General features: G+C 40.4%; 1 protein-coding gene across 1 annotated transcript; it reads right to left on the minus strand.

The window, feature by feature from the left end:
* Positions 1 to 15600: 15600 nt before the first annotated feature.
* On the minus strand, positions 15601 to 19169 carry LOC113761475 (cinnamoyl-CoA reductase 1-like). The gene is made up of 6 exons (XM_027304476.1): positions 18768 to 19169; positions 18316 to 18485; positions 17643 to 17828; positions 17317 to 17479; positions 16108 to 16297; positions 15601 to 15927 (listed from the first exon to the last, which is right to left on the minus strand). Exons 1-6 carry the CDS (start codon positions 18895 to 18897, stop codon positions 15789 to 15791), a joined length of 978 nt encoding a protein of 325 aa, XP_027160277.1. The 5' UTR covers positions 18898 to 19169; the 3' UTR covers positions 15601 to 15788.
* Between the last annotated feature and the right edge of the window lie 1744 nt (positions 19170 to 20913).

Below are 20913 nucleotides of genomic sequence, written 5' to 3' on the forward strand. Positions count from 1 at the left end.
AGAATGGTTCGATTAACATTCTCCACTTGACCATTGGCCTGAGGGTGTCCGACCGAGATGAAGTGCTGGTTAATCCCGAGCTCGGCGCACCAGCTTTTGAAGGAATTTTCAGCAAACTGTCGCCCGTTGTCGGTATTAGGACATGCGGGATTCTGAAGCTGCAGACTATCTTTTTCCAGAAGAACTTCTGAATTGCCCTACCGGAGATAGTGGCCAGGGGTTCGGCTTCCATCCACTTCGTGAAATAGTCGATGGCTACCACGAGGTGTTCGTACCTGCCCGGAGCTCGGGGGAAGGGACCCAGGAGGTCTATCCCCCACTGGGCGAAAGGCCAGGGACTGTGGATGGGGACCATCTCCCGGGTGGGTTGGTGACGCAGCGGGGCATGCACCTGGCATGCGCGGCATTTTTGAACCAGAGCTGCAGCATCACGAAACACCGAGGGCCAATAGTAGCCTAAGAGCAGGCATTTTTTTGCTAGGGCTCGGGACCTGACGTGTGCCGCGCACAAGCCTTCGTGCACTTTTCTGAGGACATAGTCGCCCTCCTCGGGAGTTACGCACTTTAGCCAGAGAGACAAGTACGACCTCCTGTAGAGGGTCCCCCCGGCGTAGGCGTATTTGGCAGTTCGGAGCTGGAGTCTGCGAGCCTCATTTTTGTCATCGGGTAGGGCACCCGAGCTGAGAAGGTCCACTAGAGGGGTCATCCAAGTTGCTGTGCCGGCTTTAGCCAAGACCTGGATCTGGTCGATGCTTTTTTGTTTGACTACCTCCACCAAGACTTCCTTACTCAGGTGGGCAAACGAGAAGGACGCCAGTTTCGACAGGACGTCCGCCCGCTTGTTCTGTGACCGTGGCACCCGCTCGATCTCAAAGAGGTTAAAAAGCTTTATCGCCTCCTGCACCTTAACCAAATACTTTTTCATGACGTCCTCCTTGGCCTCGTACTCCCCGCGGACTTGATAGACTACGAGCTGAGAGTCGCTCCGGACCCTGATCGCGGTCACGCCCATCTGGTGGGCTATCCGCAGCCCTGTCAATAGGGCTTCGTACTCGGTCTCGTTGTTGGATGTCGGGAAGTCGAACCTGAGTGCATAGGTTAGCTCTTCCCCTGTGGGCGAGGTGAGCAGCAGGCCAGCTCCGCTTCCCTCCTTACTCGTAGTCCCGTCCACGAATAGCACCTAAGGCTCTTCCGGCTCGGCCTCCTCGGGCCAAGAGCTCGTCTCAACGGTGGACAGGCTGGCTCCCTCGACGAGGAGATTCGCTAGGGCCTGAGCCTTGATTGCGGTGCGGGGCTGGTACCTGATGTCGTGCTCGGCGAGCTCGACGGCCCACTTGGTCATCCTACCTGAAACCTCAGGCTTTGTGAGGATCTGTCCCAGGGGCTGATCGGTCATGACCACGATGCTGTGGGCCTGGAAGTAAGGTCGGAGCTTACGAGCAGCGTGCACCAGGGCCAGGACCAGCTTTTTCGCCGGCACGTACCACGTCTCTGGTCCCTGTAGAGCGCGGCTGACGTAATATATCGGCCTCTGAGTCCCCCCGTCCTCTCGCACTAAGACCGAGCTAACGGCCTCGTTGCAAGCAGATAGGTATAGGAACAGGATTTCCCCCTGCTCCGGAGCGGTCAGGGTAGGCAGCTCGGCGAGATAGGCCTTCAGGTCTGCGAAGGCTTTCTGGCATTCCTCAGTCCATTGGAAGTCTTTGGGGGCTTTCAGGATTCGAAAGAAGGGCAGCCCCCTGATCGCGGAACGCGAGAGGAATCTATTCAGAGCGGCCATCCTCCCTGTGAGCCGCTGGACCTCCTTCACGTTCCTCGGGGCGGACATGTCCATGATAGCCTGGAATTTTTCGGGGTTGGCCCGGATTCCTTCTCGGGAGACCAAGAAACCGAGGAACCGGCCCGACCTAACTCCGAAAGTGCACTTCTTTGGATTCAACCGCATCCGGCTCTCTCGCAGGATGCTCAAGATTTCCCTTAGGGTGGGAACGAGCTGCTGATCAGTTCGGCTCTTGACGATCATATCGTCCACGTAGACTTCCATGCTCCTGCCGATCTGGTCCTGGAACAACTTATTGACTTAACGCTGGTATGTAGCTCCGGCGTTCTTCAGCCCGAACGGCATCGTCCGGTAGCAGTAGGTTCCTTCCTCGGTGATGAACGACGTTTTTTCTCGATTCTCCTCGGCCATCTCGATCTGATGGTACCCCTTAAAAGCATCGAGGAAACACAAGACGTCAAAACCAACAGTAGCATCTACTAACCTGTCGATCCTTGGTAAGGGGAAGCAGTCTTTCGGGCAGGCTTTATTGAGATCTGTGAAGTCAACGCACATCCTCCAGGACTGGTCCTCCTTCTTAACCAGGACAGGGTTGGCTAGCCAGGTCGGGTAGTAGACCTCCATGATGATTTTGGATTCCAGCAGCTTTCCGACCTCCTTCCTGATCTCCTCATTTCTCTCAGGAGCGAAGTTTCTCTTCTTCTGCTTCACAAGCTTAAAGCGGGGGTCTATGTTGAGGTGGTGGACGGCCAGGTCGGTCGGAATTTCGGGCATATCCTCTACCGTCCATGCGAAAACCTGGGCGTACTCCCTCAGGAGGGCCTTTAGGTCATCCTTCTCCTTGGGCAGTAGTGACGCTCCGATGCGGATTACCTGGTCAGGCCTGTCCTCCCTTAATGGGAATTCCTCGATCTCGTCCTGAGTGCCCCGCTGCCGTTCCTCCTCCCCCGAGATGTAAGGTTCCAAGCTGGTCGCCTGAGCGACCACCTTCTCGTGTCCCCGGAGCATGGCTAGGTAACAAGTTCGGGCCACCTCCGGATCTCCATGCACCTCGGCAACCCCTCCCGGGGTGGGAAACTTGACGCTGAGGTGGAGCGTTGAGGGAATGGCTCGGAGGGCATTTAAAGCAGGCCGACCAAGGAATATGTTAAACGGGGATGGCTGCTTGACCACCACGAAGTTGACAGGGATGGTCCGGCACTTGGGGGTTTGCCCTACCGTGAACATCAGGGTGATCATTCCCTCCGGGTTGACAGGCGGTCCGGTAAAGCCCACCAGGGGTGTCCGAACCTGGGTCAGCTGTCCGTCCTCCAAGCCGAGCTCCCTGAACACCCGATAAAACATATTGTCGACCGCACTCCCTTGGTCGACGTACACCTTCTTCACCCGATAGTTGTTGGTCACAACATCGATGACGATGGCCTCATGGTTCCCAGATGCTAGGGGGACCGCGTCCCTCGGCCCGAAGGTGATCTCCTCATCCATGCGCAGGCGTTTTAGGGAGGCATCCCCCTCGGGGGGAGATCGCTTGTTCTTCGGAGCTGCATGGCTATCCCCCCCCGTGGGACCGCCAGCAATGGTGTTTATCACACCAGCCAAGTTCTGGGCATCCTGGTCGGGGGAATAACCCCGGGGCGCTCCACGCCGATCAGGTCGGTCACGATGCTGGCCCTCGCCTCTTTCTCCACGGTAGGTGCGTCCCGGCTCCTGGCCTGGGCGACCTTGCCGCACAAATCGCCCCAAGAAGCCGCGCTGGACAAGGTCCTCGATTTCCCTCTTCAGGACCCAGCACCCCTCAGTGTCATGCCCGACGTCCCTGTGGAAGGCACAGTACCGGTCCTGGTTCCTCTTATTCCGAGGTGTGCCCATTTTAGGCGGCCGGTCTCCCAGGCCCTCTGTCTCCATGACAGCTAGGATCTGGGCCCTGGGCCGAGTTAGGGGTGTATACCCTTTTTTCGGGAGCGGCGGTTGAGCGGGGGCCTTATCCTTGGAGAGGCGATCGAAGACGTTCATTCTGGCCTGGCCGTCCTTGGTTTCAGGGGGGTTTTCCCGTCCTCTCCGGTCCCCGAGTTCCCGATCTGACTCTCGTTTCAGGCAGCCGGCCTCCTCTGCGTTGGCGGCGGCGTGAGCCCGGGTCAAGAGCTCTCCCAGATTCTTGGGGGGCTGTTCGTCAAGCTTGTAGTAGAGCTCCTCCACCCTTAGCCCGTTCATGAAGGCAGCCATGACCACCTTTTCATCCTTGTCCCTAATCTGCAGGCTTTCTGTTTTGAAACGCGTCATGAAATTCTTCAGGGACTCGTCCGGCTTCTCCTTGACGGCCATTAGGTGAGCCGCGTTTTTCGAGTAAGTCTTCGAGGAGACGAACTGGGCAGCGAACTGTCTGGCCAGCTCGGTCAAATTCCGGATAGACCCCGGCGCTAGGCCCTGGAACCAGAGCCGGGCCTTACCCTTCAGAAACATGGGGAAGGTCTTGCAACGGAGGGCATCCGCGGCGGTTTGTAGACGCATGTGCGTCAGGAAGACCGAGAGGTGGTCTTCCGGGTCAGTCGAGCCATCGTACAGCTCGATGTTCAGAATTTTGAACCTCCGAGGTAACGGGTAGTCCTCTACCTCTCGGGTGAAGGGCGAGGCTGCGTAGTTGTCCTCGTACTGTTGTGGTCGCAGGATCTGCTCGAGCTCGTCCCGGACGGGCTGCCATTGGGAAGGGTCCCGCGGCTGACTCCTGATAGACCGGGCGGGGGAGCGCTCCGACTCGTTCCGCGCAAGCTTCCATGAGGAGGGGTTCCTCAGTCGACCCCCGGAGGACCGGTCGGGAGAACACCTGTCACTGTCCCCGACCACCGAGGCCCGCGGCCTGGGAGGAGTCCGCGGTCGTTTCCTCCTGGGGTGCTGGTCCCGTGACTCGTCCTCTGAGGGGATGGGGAGCGACTCCCTCTCCTTCCCCTTCGCCTTAGAGGTCTGCGCACTGCCAGCCTCACCCCCCTCCTTCGCCTGCCGGATTATGTCTTCCAGCATGGGGAGATTCTCGGTCACAAACCGATAGATCTGCTGTTTCCGTTCCCCAGAAAGGGTCGAGCCCCCGGCGCCTCGGGCCGCCTCGATCTCCAACCGCCGGAATCCCTCACCGGTTCCGGGATCAGTGTTATCCATGGTTCGCTTGGAACGCGTTCTCGCCATCAACACAAATACTCGTACCTTCGGTTCCCACATACGGCGCCAACTGAAGAAAAACGGAACGTCCCCTGACCGAGCTGACCTGATGAGCTCGGGGTGCTGATGGAAGGGTTGGTTCCAAGCCTGCAAGACAAACAGGAGAGTGAACTGGCAGGGGCCCTGAGGTTGTCCCCGAGGGCACTCCGACGGTCAAATTAGCTTTCCGGTGAGTAGGGTTCATGGGAGGTTCCAACAGTAAAGCAGTCGAGAGTAAATTGCCAATAGTGAGCGTACTTTGTACAGTTGGCATGTGTTACCATTTATACCTGTTTAGGAATCCGACCTCCATACGTTCCGGGACTTGCCCTGGATAGCTCCCCATCCCGCGCTGAGGGGGATTCTCCCCACCCTCTGCGGGGCAGCTCCCGGGAGTCCTGGGGAGCCCTAGCCGTCGTGCGGCCTGGGCTGGTTCCCCATGGGCTCGGAGTCCAAACCCAGCCCAGATCGCCCTGGGCTGCCACGTGTCCAGGCCCAAGAAGGGCCTCTGCAGATATCTTGTTGGAGATGCATTTTTAGCTTTGTTATACGAATTTCCAGCCCTAGTAGTTAATTTTCAGCCTTGTTATGCTAATTTTCAGTCTTGGAATGTGATTTTCAACTTTGTATGCCTTTTAGGTCTTGACATGGGAATTTTCAGCTTTAGTATGAATTTTAGTTTTGTTATAGAATTTTCCCACTTTGGTTGTAATTCTAACTTAAGGCAAAAATTTTCAACCTTCACATAGTTAGTTTTGTAAGCAATTTCTTTGTTAGAAATTGACATTATATGCCTTATAACATGTTGGTTAGTTTAAATTGTGGATTTGTTATATAAACATGAAAGAAAGATGGGGAGTTTGGCTAGAGCAAAGTTTGGAAAAAACATTCTTTGGCTTGCTGAAAATTTTCGCAGAGAGCTCTGCACAACTTTAGGAAATTGATTATAACTTCATGCAGAAAAGTCGGAATTGAGTTCCGTCTATTGCATTTGAAACTAAATTTAGAGTACTTTCTACCGTGTAAATTTCAGAATTTTTCTCAATTTCTATGAATATCTGTTATTTTCCAAAATTGACCGAATTTCCACACCTGTTCTGTTTTTCTACTGGATGAAGCAGTAATTTGAGATTAGAATTTGATTGAATTGTGGATAGAATCTTACAAATGTATCTTAGGGGAAATTGTAACCCTTTGAGTGAATTTTCTAAAGGTATAAAGTTTATAAATTTTGGACTTAAGAAACTTGAGATATGATTTTTCAAATAGTATCGCGCAAAACTAGAGAAAATTCTGTTCTTCAAAAGCTGTTCTTGTTCTCATTTCCAAATTCAAGTTGGAGTTGTAGAACCATTTTGAACTTGGTTTTATGATTGGAGTTGAGATAACTTGGTTGGTTTGGAAGTGTTTTCCTTTGAATATTATAGTTTGGAGCAGTGGATCTCATGGCACTTCACATACTCGATTTTAGGACTTGAAGGTGAGGCCGGAAGTACTACTAAAGCAAACACTTAAGTTTGTTGCCATGGTGAGTGTTCCAATTGCATGTTCCATGTTACCTGACTGAATATGACTTGTTGCTAGAAATTGCTCGGCACTTGAATTGTTACTCCATAGGTGAGTGTGTACTTTATCGCACTCAACCTAATTTAACTAAACACTTGACATCTTGTTTATGCATGAACAAATGACTTGATATACATGCGACTTGTGACTTAATCTTGTCTAGACGAGTGTGTCCTTAATTGCACTCGACCTCCGTGAACTTGAAATACTTGACTCTTGCATGTGGACTTGCATGTACCTATGCATGTTTGTAGGCTGGCTGCATCTCTTTTTGCAGCGGTTGAACTGGGCCCTTGGACACTTATCCAAGACGTCGGGTAAGTTGGAACTTGGGTTGCTCATGCGTATGCATGAATGTAGGTCGGTAACGGCTGAACTGAACTCTCGTTGGATCTCTTGCTTGAGACCAGCCCTAGAGCGGTCGGATAAGTTGGGCAACCTTAGGGTAAAGGAAGAATTTCCTAACCTGTTTACTTCTGACTTGAACTCATGACTTGCTTGATACGGAGCGTTAGGTGATCGCTAACAGCTCCAATCATTACCTGCGTGAGCGTTGGGTAATAACTAACGAATCTACTCATGAATTCTTGAATACTTGGGGTTTTAAGCCATATTATGAATACTTGATTCTTGAATACTTGGGACTATAAGCCCAACCCCATGGCTAGTTGGTCAAATCGAACCGGTAAAGGGTTTGGTCAAGAGACTAATGAACCATGGGTACTTGATTGGCGTTCGGGTACGGTAGGGGGATGATCGGTGGATGGAAATTGACGCTTAGTAGTGATCTACGGACATTATAATGCCATGGTTGACGGAGAGTCAACGGATCCCGGACAAGTTACGGTGGAACCTGCTCCTGAGAGCAGCCTATATCCTTTTGGCATAAATGTGTTTTTTTTCCATACACTATTGCATGACCGATCTGGTTACCTGCTTTACTATACCTTATATCTTGGTCTGCTTGAGTTTGACTTGTTTCCTGATATCCTGTGCATAGCATCATGTATGCTAATTCACTTGCCTGTTTTCTTGAAACCTCACTGGGTTTCTAGTTCATTCCATGAATTTTTTTTCCTTACAGGATGAGAACATGAGAGTGGAAATTGGAGAAGGCATCGACTTTGTCTAAGTTTTGTTAGTTACTTGCATGAGCACTCCATAGGTTTCTAACTAGCTTGCTTGGTTTGATCTTTGTAAGGTTGACTACTTGGCTGTATTTATCGATTGTATGGGCATTTGAGGTCTAGGAGTATATACATTGCAGATTGTAACTGTTATCGCTCTTAATATTAAGGTTATTTTCTTGTAAATTTCATGGTACGTGAGTGAGTCCTGACAAGAGTTGGGTAGGCGGTCCACCAAACCCTTGGGTACGCCCTAGGGAGAGGTGGGGTCGTCATAAGTTTAGTAAGAATAGGAGACTAGTCAATTAGGTAGTTTCCTTTCTTTTCAGCTGAGAATGACTAGTCACTTAGATTAGGTTTTTATCTTGGCTTTTGTCGGCCGCATGGAGTATAACTTTAGCACTTAATAAATATGACCTGAATTTTTCTAAAACAAAAATTATAATTAGGAGCTCCTTTTTAATGGTGGTGTAATTGAGCTGAACTCCATTCAAGGCCCTCGATGTATAGTAAATGGCATAAGCAACATTTCCTACTCTTTGACCCTACACTACTCCCACTGCATAGTCATTGACATCACATATAATTTCAAATGGAAGGCTCCAATTAGGGGGTTGGATGATCGGTGGTGAAATTAAGAACTCTTTCAACTTGTTAAATGCCAATTTACACTCGTCATCGAACTCAAAGGTCATCTCTTTTTGCAAGAGTTTGAATAGAGGAGTTCCAATCTTCGAGAAGTCTTTGATAAACTTGTGATAGAAGCCTACATGTCCAAAAAAGGCGTACTTCCTGCACACTTGCGGGGTAAGATAAAGTAGACATGATATCTATCTTGGCTTTATCAATTTCAATACCTCCGGATGACACTACATGACCTAAAACTATCCCGTGCTCAACCATAAAATGACATTTTTTTTTTCAATTGAGCACTAGATTAGTTTCTATGCACCTTGTCAAAATTAACTTCAAATTATCAAGACAGTTATCAAAAACTATCACCATATACGCTAAAGTCATCCATAAACACCTCTTTAATTTTCTCCACATATTCAGAAAAGATATTTACCATACATTTCTGAAAAGTGACGGGGGCATTACATAATCCGAAAGACATTTACCTATATGCAAAGGTTTCAAACGGGCACATAAAGGTGGTCTTCTCCTGATCTTCTAGTGCAATTGCAAACTAGAAGTAATCTGAAAAATCATCCAAAAAATATTAATAAACTCGACAAGCTAACCTCTCAATCATTTGATCAATAAAAGGGAGAGGGAAATGATCCTTTTTCATGACGGCGTTTAGTTTTCAATGGTCGATGCATTGGCGCTATCCCGTAGGTTTTGAACTGGATAGCATTTTTTGTCATTAATTTTATAATTATTTTCGTCTTTTATCTTACCAAATATTGTGTTAATTAACGGATTCTATTTACTTTTGGTAATTGGTGTTGGTTGCAGAGATTTGGATAAAAAGAAAGAAAAGACATGAGTTTTTCACTAAATTTGCAGATCGGCATGGTTACGTCAAAGTTAAACTCTGCACGTCCTAAGAAGGCTCGGGAACGGATGTGTATTATCCAGTCATGCATTGAAGTCTCGAAAGTGAGGTCACAGATGTTTTATCAAATGATTGTCACAGACTTTCTAATTTGATTTAAATTAGTAATAGTAGTTTAGTAAGAATAAGAGACTAGTCAATTAGATAGTTTCCTTTATTTTCGGCCGAGAATGACTAGTCACCAGACTAGTCACTTAGATTAGGTTTCTATCTTGGCTTTTGTCGGCGGCACGAGTGGGTAGACATCTTCTTCCTTTTTCCTTTCCTTCAGATATTTTTCATCTCTAATTTTGGAGAATGTTTTCGTCTACTAGTTCTACAATTTCGTGTGGGATATTCTCAATGGAGATGAACCAAATCTCTATTTCTAATCAAGGAACAACGAAGGACTTGGTTCATCTGAAATTATAAGATCGAATTAATTTTATTTGTTTCTTTTATTTACTGGTATTCACATATTCTCTGATTTCATGTCTTACGATTGTTATATTAATTGAATATCCAGAGTCCGGAATTTAGATTAATCTAACAACCTAAAGTCAATTAAAACATTAAATCCGTAATTGTTTAATTGCTTTAAAATAGTCGCAACTGACATAATTGGGTTTGTGTCAGGGGAATAAACGGGTTAACTTAAAATAACTCTCGTAGCGTGCTATTTAATTAGAATAAAGTTTTTCTAGTTTGTAAGGCAATTGAAAATTGAATTCTAAAATCGTACCTAGGGTTATATCGCGATTAAAGTAGTGATTAACGGTTGTACCTTAATCATCGATACAGTAAGGAGAGGTTGACTGTCATTGCTTGTTTATCAATTAATAATTAGAATTATCATTACGTCGATGATCAATTAAATTATCCATTTCAAAGTTATTCCTTGGTTAGATCTTATTTATTGTTGATTCAATTATAATAAATTGTCACTTAGTTTTTATTTATTTTTATTTCTATTTGAGCTGTTTAATTATCTCCATTTCCATAAAAATTCCCCCATACTTTGAATTCAAGAGAAAACGAATATTCCCAGTCCTTATGGCTTCGAACCTACTGACCACTATATATAAAATCTATATATTATTTAAGCAGGTATTTATTATTATACAGTCTCGATACCTGCTAGTTTAAATCTGGTTTTCTTTTATTCTATAAGTCATAATATATAAATTGAGTTTGTTTTCTTGGCACTCTATTCATTATGTAATTAGCTATCAAAACTATTTCTCCCCAAAAATTCTTTGGTGCATTTACATTTATCATTATTGCATTTGTTAAATTTATTAAAGTTCTATTTTTACGCTCTGCTACGCCATTAGATGCAGATGAATAAGGCAGAGTAGTTTTATGAACAATTTCTAAAGATTTAATACAATCAATTAGTCCCAAAGATTCATATTCTTTTCCTCTATCACTTCTAAACTTTTTAATTTTCTTGTCAAAACGATTTTCAATTTGTTGTACATATGCTACAAGTTTTTCATGTGCTTCACTCTTATGTTTCATAAGATATACATAAGTGTATCTAGAAAGATCATCTATAAAAGTTATAAAATATCTTTTACTACCACGTGTAAGAATGTCTTCAAATTCACAAATATCAACATGTATTAATTCAAGTAAATCACTACTCCTTTCTACTTTTACATGTGGTTATTTTGTGATTTTTGTCAAGCTATAATACTCACATTTTTCAAATATCATTTTGAAGTTTAGCAACAATCCAATCTAACTCATATTCTTTATGTATTTAGAATTAACATGACAAAATCGCACATGCCATAAATTAGTACTAGAAGCAATATAAACAGAACTAGGAGATATTTTATTCATTTCAATATTTAATTTGAACATACCATCATATGCATAACCTTTCCCAACAAATACATTATTTTTTTGTAATCACATATTAATCAGAATCTATAGTTTGCTTGAAGCTAGCTTTATTAAGAAGATAACTTGAAACCAAATTCTTTCTGATTTGGGGAGTATGAATAACATCTTTCAAAGTTAAAGTACAGCCAAAGGTGAATTTTAGATTCACATCACTAACACCTTCAACCTTAATGGTATGTGAGTCACTAATCTTCAACAGGAGGGTAGTTTTTGAACCAATCTTTATTATGGCAAATGTACCTAGAAGCACTCGAATATGCCCACCACCCTTCGTGATTCTCTAGCATGTTCACCTCAATTATCATAGCTACTAGAGGCTCTTTAGCTGCATGAGTTTGAGGTTTATCACCATACTTTTTGGGTTGTCCACGTTTTCTAAAATAACAATCTTTGGCTTGGTGGACAAGCTTTCCACAAACAAAACATGGACCCCTCAAAGCTTTATTACTATTAGAGGGGGTTTCTTGGTGCTTTTTGGGTCCTTTATTTTGATATGGTGGTTTATTCTTATTTTTCATATTTTTTCTTCTAGATCTCAAGTTTGCATTATTTTTAGAATTCTGACCTCTAGAGACATTATCAGTAGAAGTAATAAAGTGTACCTTATTAGTTTGACCATTGCCATTGGTCTCCTCGGATTTATCCTGCCTCCTTGCCTCCTCCTCAATTCTAAGTCGAGCCATGACGTTGACGTTGACTAGAGTGATCTTCGACTACTTGAGGCGTAGTCCCTTTTAAATATCCTTTCAAGAATTTGGTAATTTGTCAATTATAACAGCCACTTGCATTTGTTGATCCACTTTGAAGCCTTTAGATTGAATTACATGAACTATGTTGTAGTTCATGTATTTGAGGGAGGACAGATTTGTTTTCTGCCATTTGATACTTGCAATAGCGGCTACAAGCATACTTCTTGGCTCCAACTTCTTCAGTGTCATATTTCTTTTGCAAAGCCTTCCAAATCATTTTAGTTGTGGAATAAGAAGTGGAGTAGTAGTCATAAAACTCATCAGATAAGCAATTAAGAAGATAGTTTTTACAATCTTCTTCATCACTTCTCCATTTTTGAATGCTTTGTTTGTACTCTTGCTCATCCATGTCATCAACACGGGTTTTGGTTGGATTCTTGGCTGTAAGTACCCAAGCTATGTTTAGGAGTTTTAGGTAGAAAAGTACATTTTTAGCCCATCTTTGAAGTGTTCACCATTGACCTTGAAAGGCTTGTTGAGGTTTGTAGAGCTTTCGACAGGTGTAGGGACAGTAGAATTAGTTTTGCCCTCCATTTGAATAACGTCTTAAAATTGTTGGAGGAGACTACATGAACAATGTTTGATCTTCAAGTTAACCACCTTAAATTTGACAACTGTTAAGAAGTCCGATAGGGTTGAGGTGTGTAGACCACTCTCTTTAAGATGATACGTACCCCTACAGTATTTTTTTTTAATCGATGTAGAAGATCTAGCACACCGTTTCCAAGATACAATAGCCTAACTCTATGATTGGTTACTTCCCTTTGATCTACACAACCAAGAGAAGCAGAAGCTTCCCAATATCTTACTTTGTCCAAAGAAAATTAGAATGAGGGAAAAAGAAATGAGTGTAGAGAAAAATAGTATTTAGAATAATCTTTTGTTAAGAGAAGTATGCAAGAAATTCTCCAAATAATTTCACTATTTATAGGCTACAAAAACCTTTAGAAAATAGGTTGAATATCCATGCTCAATGTATAATGGTTTGTTTTTCATATTAAATTGTAGTTAATTTGTAGAATTTGTAACCTAAAAATTGATTCATATTTGAATGGCTTATAATGACACAACAATTCTTCATTTGACCAAATAATTCATTTGTAGCTCCTATTCAAATAATTGTATAATAACTCCATTCATCCTAACATTATAATTCCCATAACTCCCAAATAAATTATATTATAACTCCTTGTAAAGATTTGGTCAAGGAAAATTTAAAATTTTATTAAAATACACTAATAATTTACTAATTCAAGAAGCTGTAATTAAGAAACGGAGAAGACAACTCGGATAATTAGGGACTATTATTGATCGAAGAGTACAGATGAAGATGATGATCAGTCGAGGAAGAGAAATTGGAAATCCAAGAATTGCCTTCAACCAACCTTCCTTCTCTCTTTTATTTGGCAACTACACTTGTCCAAGATACAACTAACGAGCTGGCGTACAAGAATTTATTCACTAAGCCCCTATCATACTTGCTTTATTACAAAAGAACCCTTGCCAAGAAAAGTAACGCAACAGTGAAATTGAAAGAAGAAAAGGAAAAGTAAATTGATTACAAAATTTCACACGCCCAGAATTAGAAAATTATCAGAAAAAGAAATGGTTTGAACTTACTTGAAACTTCATGTGGACAAAACTGAAATTCTTGAATCGTGATGGAAGCACTAAATGGGGATCAGAATCAACAAATCAAAGATTTGAAGGGGAATACAAAAAAAAAAAAGAATAAGGGAGAATATGCGTGTTTGAGTGAGAAAGGAATTTGAGATGAAAATCTTGATTTACGAATGCAGGGCTATATATAGGCATTGTGGAAAAGGGTATTTGAATTTCAGAACCATTATTCTATAGAACAACACGTAAAAGGCTTTTTTTTTTCAGGTTTTTGTTTGATCTGTAACAGGTTCGAACCTGTACAATAAAAAAATCAACTCAAGAAATTAAAAATTTGCATATAGCGGTGAGTAGGGTCGTCTCCATAGGGATTTAAGAAATTTGCTTCTTTTTAGAGTGATACTTATGGGGGGATTTTTGGAAAATTAGAAAATAACTAATTAACTAACTACGAAAGCAATTCACAAAAATAAACATGAATTAATCAATAATAGATATAACTCTAAACAAAAGTGCAACTTTTCAGATACGGTTCACATAACTGACCATTAATGTAAAGATAGTTCAATTATTCATTAATGGATTGGTTATAACCATCAACAAACTCTGACAGTCAACTTTTCCTTACTTTTTTGATAGTCAAAATACGACCGTTAACTATTTTTTTAATCAAGAAATAACCCTAGGTACGGCCATAGGATTTAATTTTTTGACTGCATTAAAAACTAGAAAAATCTAACTCTAATCAACAAACATGCTACGAGGGTTTGTTTAAATTAAATCATACGTTTCTCTAACATAGAACCAATCACGTTAGTTGCCATTAATATTAACCAATCAAATAATTATGGATTTAATTGATTAATATAGCAGTAGATTATTAGGTTAATTCAAATATCGATCCTCTGAAATTCAAATAACAAAATAATCATAAAAAATTAAATCAAAAAACGTTAGATATCAATGAATTAAAAGAAAAAATTAAAAATCAATTCGATGTCATAGATATTTGGAACCGCATATTCAAATTGACTTTTGACTAGAAAAGAAAATTTAATTGCTTATCATTGAGAAAAATCCCAACGCGAATTATGGTGAATCTCAATGAACATGCGGCCACGAAGAAAAAGCAAAGAGCAAAGGTCCGTCGTTTTCTTTTTCCTAAGCAAAGAGACGCGGTGTCATCACTTAGCACTAATAAAGCTGACTCTATTGTCCTAACTTTTCTCCTAGTATGTAGCTATTTAGATAAAGTCAACTTCCTAATTGGAAAAGAAAAACTTAAAAGGATAATTTCCTTGTTTTCTAATTACATACTCTAACTAATAAATACAGAAATCTTCTTAATCTTGAGTTAAGGTCCGTTCAGAATTTGAGTCAAATTAGGAAACTTCTACTATTTTCTCTTGGACTTGACAGCAGGTCTTGACTGTGCTTACATCAAACTGGTCCGAAGTCTTCTGAAAAATTGCCCATTTAATCGCTTTTTGCTCCACTTTTCCACAATTAATGTCATTAACCAAATATAAGTAGAAACTACCAATTAATACAACAATTGGTCAAAAATCAAGGGGAAAATATTTTAAAATTACTAACAAAATACAGCATTTCAGTCCCTAGCAATTGCAACATTTTTTTATTTATTTGATTATTTGTTTATTTCTTTTGCCTTTTCCTTTTGATCTTTTTCCCTTAAATGCGAACGGCTTAGGTATTTCAATATGCCATTGATTCAATTCTGCAACTTCCTTTCAGAGTGTAGTATTACTTGTAGCTTTCTTTGAATCGCATTGAATTAGAATCTCAGTGATTGACATTTGACACAAAATCGTAGTTTACGCATGCAATAGCTAAATAACTTAAAATAACTTTAACTTTTTTATTACTCATTTTAAGCGAAAATAAAAACTGTACGTGCCAATTATTTAAACCATATGGTGAAGATTTTTTTTCAGTTAAAGCAAAATATTTTATTTTGTTCTAGGACAGAAGAAAGTTTTTATTTAGCAGGCCCATAATTATAAAGCTAAATGAAAAGTTTCCGGTTCAAACCTCACCAACAACGCACAAAAAATCTATGGAAGCTGATGGACATATTGTAAAGTGTCGCAATTCATGATCGCGAATGAGTGGTAATTCTAAAGAATTAATACTGAATTCACCTTCAATTCAATTTCAATGATCTTATCCAAAGCCTAATCGAAAATTTCCACAAGCACAAATTCCACTTTTAATAGATCCAAAAATTCTTTTACAAAATAATCCACAAGTCCCATTAACAAAAAAACAGAAAAAGCAGCAAGTTATCAATCCAAGATCCCAGCCTGCTGGTAGCTTTCGACAGAGTCAACAAGGGTTTCTTCCACTGGCCTATATCTCCAGCCCAGCCTCTGCAATTTTTCTGAGCTAACATTTCCTCGGCTTTGATCCTTCACCTCTATAAATCTGCGAATAAATGAACTATTTGAAGAATATATGCAGACAACATATATAGTTCTTGTAGAGACTCTTAGATGCCACATTTATGGAAATCAAGATGGACATGAACCAAAAAAAAAAAAGAAGAGAGAATCAGGACAAACTGGGAGTCAGAAAAATCAGACAATTTCAAAGATAGTAATCCACCTCTTAGGGTACTTATAGTTGGGATAGTTTTTCCTCAGAATTTCCACCATATCTTTTGTCGCAGTGAGGTGAGATGAACATATGTACCGCCCTTCAGCTTCAGGTCTCCCGTAAACCAAAAGCAGTGCTTCAGCCACATCACGCACATCTACCATATCCCGGAATTTGTTTTCTATTTCTTCATATCCTTCTGTGCAGCCAGGGAGTGGAAAAAAAGAGCAGTTTAATCTCAAAAAATGATGTTATCTAAGCTAATCTCTGAGTTCTTTAATGCATATATGAAAAATACAATTCCTTTGATAAATCGTACGGCAATAAATTCATGCGACTTTTGAACTGCAAAGGACCTACAAGTCACAACATTAAGCTTTTGTATCTTTAACTACGGCTCAAAGCAATCATGCAAACAGTTGAAAGATGCAACCTCCTCAGATGCTATGCCTACCGTCTGTCTCACCTTCCATTAGGTTAAACACACAATTTCACATCAATAAAATTTGAATAGCTTGTGTATATGTCTGGAAAGATTACAGTGGCATAAAAAAAAAAAAAAAAATTAGCATCATTGCTAGTTTAACTTTCCCTGCCATCAAGCAGAAAATTGAATTTCATTCCCACAGTAAAAAACAAACACCACAATCTTAACTTTTTTATATCACTTTGCAAATCTTAAGATCATTGTCAAAATCATAGACTATCAGAATGGCAGACAGCGTACAGGTTTAGAATCTGAAAACGTTTCAGCTGGCTTCAAGATTCAAAAACAAATGCCAAAAAGACAGCAAAGCAGTTATCTCCATGAATATAGTTTCATTCCTAGAAGGTCAACCACAATCAGATAGATGGATTTTGCAAACTTTATTGGGCATCAATTCATTGTGCATCATGTAAGTAACACTGGGAGCCAGAAGCGTAAAAATTGATGGTTTACTTGGAAAAATAATTAGTTGATCAACCACATGAAGAAATCCAATTGCTTAATAATAATAATAATAATAATAATAATAATAATAATAATAATAGTAATTGCTAAGCTCAGAATTCATCTGAGTTCCACAGAGACATATACGCTCACATAGGCACAAACCAATATCTAAGAGAAACCTGTATCCTTTACGACCACTTCCACGCAGAATGTGAAAGAAAGAAAAATAATATGTAAGACAATGGAATAAGTTCTCTAATTGACTACAAGCACTAATAAATCACCTTTCAACAGCTTTATAAGAACCAGACTGCTAGCATTCACATCACGCTGTAGCATGGGGCCGAGAACAAAGGATGGGCATACAGTTAAAACATCAAGGCCAGTTTCTTTTGCATATTGTAAAGCCTCACTTTCAGCAACCGTCTTGGAGTAACAATACCAGTTCTGAAGAAATATTAGTACTAGATGGTCAGTCAAAAACAGATAGTAGTTGCAAAAATCTAATTTTTCAGCAATCTTAGAAACTGTATGAATAAGACAGTGAATTTTCTGCACAAGAACAAAACTACAGTGCAACTACAAAAAGTCAAATTATATAGATGCATACATTTGTTGTCTTGCAGTATTCCCCGTCTGACCAACACGTCTCATCTATAATTTCACCTTTATGCCGATTAGGACTCACAACAACAGCTGCAGTAGAGGAAACAGCTACAACGCGCTTGACATTTGCTTCAGAACAAGCCTTCAGTACATTAAGGGTACCCTTTACAGCCGGCTCAACAAGTTCAACCTGCAACAAATCATCATGTTGGCAGAGGTACTAACACTCAACTCAACTCTACATGCTCAATTGCTTGTATTTGCATAAAATATATCCAGATAGACAACTAAGTAGTGTCAGTTAACCTGACATCTTTAGAGCGAATGAGTACAAAGTTAAAGACTCATGACTGCTTATGCTAGCGATTAACTTGGTTACCAGCATCAGTTATTATTATATGCATTTATTCACTCATTTCAACATTTGAAAATTCCCACCACAAATAGATAGAAAGGCAAAGAGCCCCAGTGACTTTATAAGTTTGTGCAAAAGCTTTAACAAGATCCAATTTTGAACGATACACAACTTTAGCTCATGTTTGGCAAAACGCAAAGAAATATAATCTGTAATGACAATAGCTGTCTCCCATAAACAAATGACCTGTTAAAAATGTTATTCTGGGGAAACCAAAAGAAAGAAATATCATAGCAATTGAAAAGATTGAAAATGGTCTTGCCTCAGGATTGGGAACAGAGCCTGAAGGAACAGGACTAGCTACATGAAATACGCCATCACAGCCCCTGATGGCTGCAGAAATGGAGTTATAATCCAGCAAATCAGCCTTAAAGAGTTTCAAATTCTCAGCTGCTTTGTCAAGTTTCTTCAGATGAACATATTTCTCATCCTCTACAAAAAATTTACAGCAATGCCCACATCATTAAATAACGAAGCAGACAATTCACAGCAGGTGCTGTTCTATATTTCCTCAATTAAACATATTTCTCATCCTTCACAACACATTTACAGCAACCCACTACATCAAATAGGAAACAGCCAATTGACAGCAGGCAAAAAATCAATTATTGTATTAAACGGAAAGAAACAAATTATAAAAAAAAAAACCCACACATAAAAGAAAAAACCGAGGAGCAAATTAGGAAGGAAGGGATATGAGGATGAAATACCTACCGGGATTTCTGAGGGTGGCATGAACAGTATAATGGCGGGAAAGGAGTAGCTTGACTAACCAAGATCCCAGGTATCCCCCTGCTCCTGTAACACATACTGTCCTGGCCTTCTCAGCCTCCCACGCTGCCATGTCTGATTGCTTACTTGTAGCAGTAGTGGGATTAGTATTTTAGTATCAGATTCACTATAGATTGATCAAGAAGGTGGATAAAGTTTTATTCTTTTCTTTATTATGAATATTAGTTCTTTTTTGTTTGGATAAAGTAGAGATTTCGCCGATTCTTAAGGAGGACGATTGGAAGAGAGGGCGGTTGGAGTAGGTGGAGGAGGGCGGTGGCGGTGGCGGTGGCGGTGGCGGTGGCGAATGGATGAGTACTGTATGTAGTAGCTAGCAGATTCCAGTGGTTTCTCTCAATAGTCAATGGTAAGGTACCAAGCAAAATAAGCTAATGAGGAACAATTCCACTTTACACCCTTTTAATTACGTGTAAATCTTTCCTACACTGACACGGTGCATACACTATCAGCGTTGGATTCATGACATGTGTGCAAAAGTTGAATTTCAAATTCAAATTTTGCATAGTTGTCATTCATCCAACGCTGATAGTGTATACACTGTCAGTGTAGGAAAGATTAATCCTTTAATTATACCGGATTCTCATTTTGATCACTATACTTTAAAACATAATATTTTTGTCTATAAAATATAAAATTTGCCTATTTGAATAAAAATTATAAAATCGTTGACAGAACTGAGAAAGATTTTACACTTTGTAAATTAAAGTGGAACATATTTTATATTTTAAAAACTAAAGTATGACAGATTTTATACTTTAACTACTAAAATGTACTTTTTTTTGAAGTTTAGAAACAAAAAGTGCGATTTCATATAGTTGAACGTTCAAAAGAGGAATTAATACGCTAATTTTTGGGGGTCGTTTATATTTTTTTTTTGTAAATATTTTCTTGACACATTTCATATTTTCCTTTTATCTCACATAATTATGTAATTATAATACATTTTTCTACAAAAATTTCATAATATTACAATCCAAATGGGGAAGTATTTGAACATAAGTGTAAAATTTTATATTGGGCACGCTCTCTACTTTTCATGTGCTTATCAAGTAATGTTAGGGCATAAAAGTTTGAGGACAGAGAAGAAAACTACATGCCAATGAAATGTCCTTAAGCAATCCTATTTGTTAACCTATTGCAAAATTGTATCAAATAAAATTTGGTATAGATGGATAAAATTATGAGGATGTAAAACTTATTTTGATGGAAATATATTTATTTCATAGTTTTTTATCAAGCTGCAAAACAATTAAGTTTCATAAAGCTCTAAGATAAGAGGGATTTCCTTTTGAAGTTTTATCACTAGAGACATAATTTGCTAATACTTATACTACAGTGAATGTACACCTATTATTAAATATTTTGATTTAGAAATAATGTATAAGAACAAAACACAAATTATATCATAAGAACTAAACACAAAAATAATAAAAGCACAAGTGTTAAAAACATTGTAAAATATGGTATGTGCAATCAAGCACAAATGATCAAGTGATCTTTCACAATGGTATATGCACTCAAACAGGTAACTGGACAAAGTAAATTATGCACTCAATTTTGTGCAGCTTTAATGTTTAATTCTTGAACATTCACATATGGAATATATTGGACATTCATAGAAATAATCTTAAACACTATCATGGTTAGAATATTTTTCCTTTTCATCAATTTTTGCAAGTAATTTATTGACAATCATTTCAAAAAGTAACATACGTAACATTCAACGCATATATTTTTGTGCTTGTATTATTAAACGCATTGGCCATTTTTTCGTTTGGATTGCTTTTTTTTCAAAAAAAAATTATATTTTTCGTAAACATATTTTCTAATAACATTTTTATCTTACATATATTAAATCACTATAACACATTTTTCTACAAAAACTCCAAAAAACAACAATCCAATCGGGCTAGTTTTTGGTGGTTACACCTAGAGGTGGCAAAATGGGCGGGATGGGCGGGATTTGCTTTGGTTTAAGATGGAACCGAGTCATATGGGTTTGGGCCCAACCTTACCCATATATGTTTTGGGACTAACTTGGGCGGGATCACTTTGGGATGGGTTTAGA

This window comes from Coffea eugenioides, chromosome 2, assembly GCF_003713205.1.
Source record: "Coffea eugenioides isolate CCC68of chromosome 2, Ceug_1.0, whole genome shotgun sequence".
In the NCBI taxonomy this organism is placed as follows: Eukaryota; Viridiplantae; Streptophyta; class Magnoliopsida; order Gentianales; family Rubiaceae; genus Coffea; species Coffea eugenioides.

What these genes read in the sequence shown, in the direction of transcription:
- LOC113761475 (XM_027304476.1), bottom strand. Translation starts at nt 18,897, where the DNA reads ATGGCAGCGTGGGAGGCTGAGAAGGCCAGGACAGTATGTGTTACAGGA. An exon ending in TGCCACCCTCAGAAATCCCG is followed by an intron (nt 18,486 to 18,767) that starts GTAGGTATTTCA and finishes AATTTTTTGTAG; the next exon opens with AGGATGAGAAATATGTTCAT. An exon ending in TCTTATAAAGCTGTTGAAAG is followed by an intron (nt 16,298 to 17,316) that starts GTGATTTATTAG and finishes CTGGCTGCACAG; the next exon opens with AAGGATATGAAGAAATAGAA.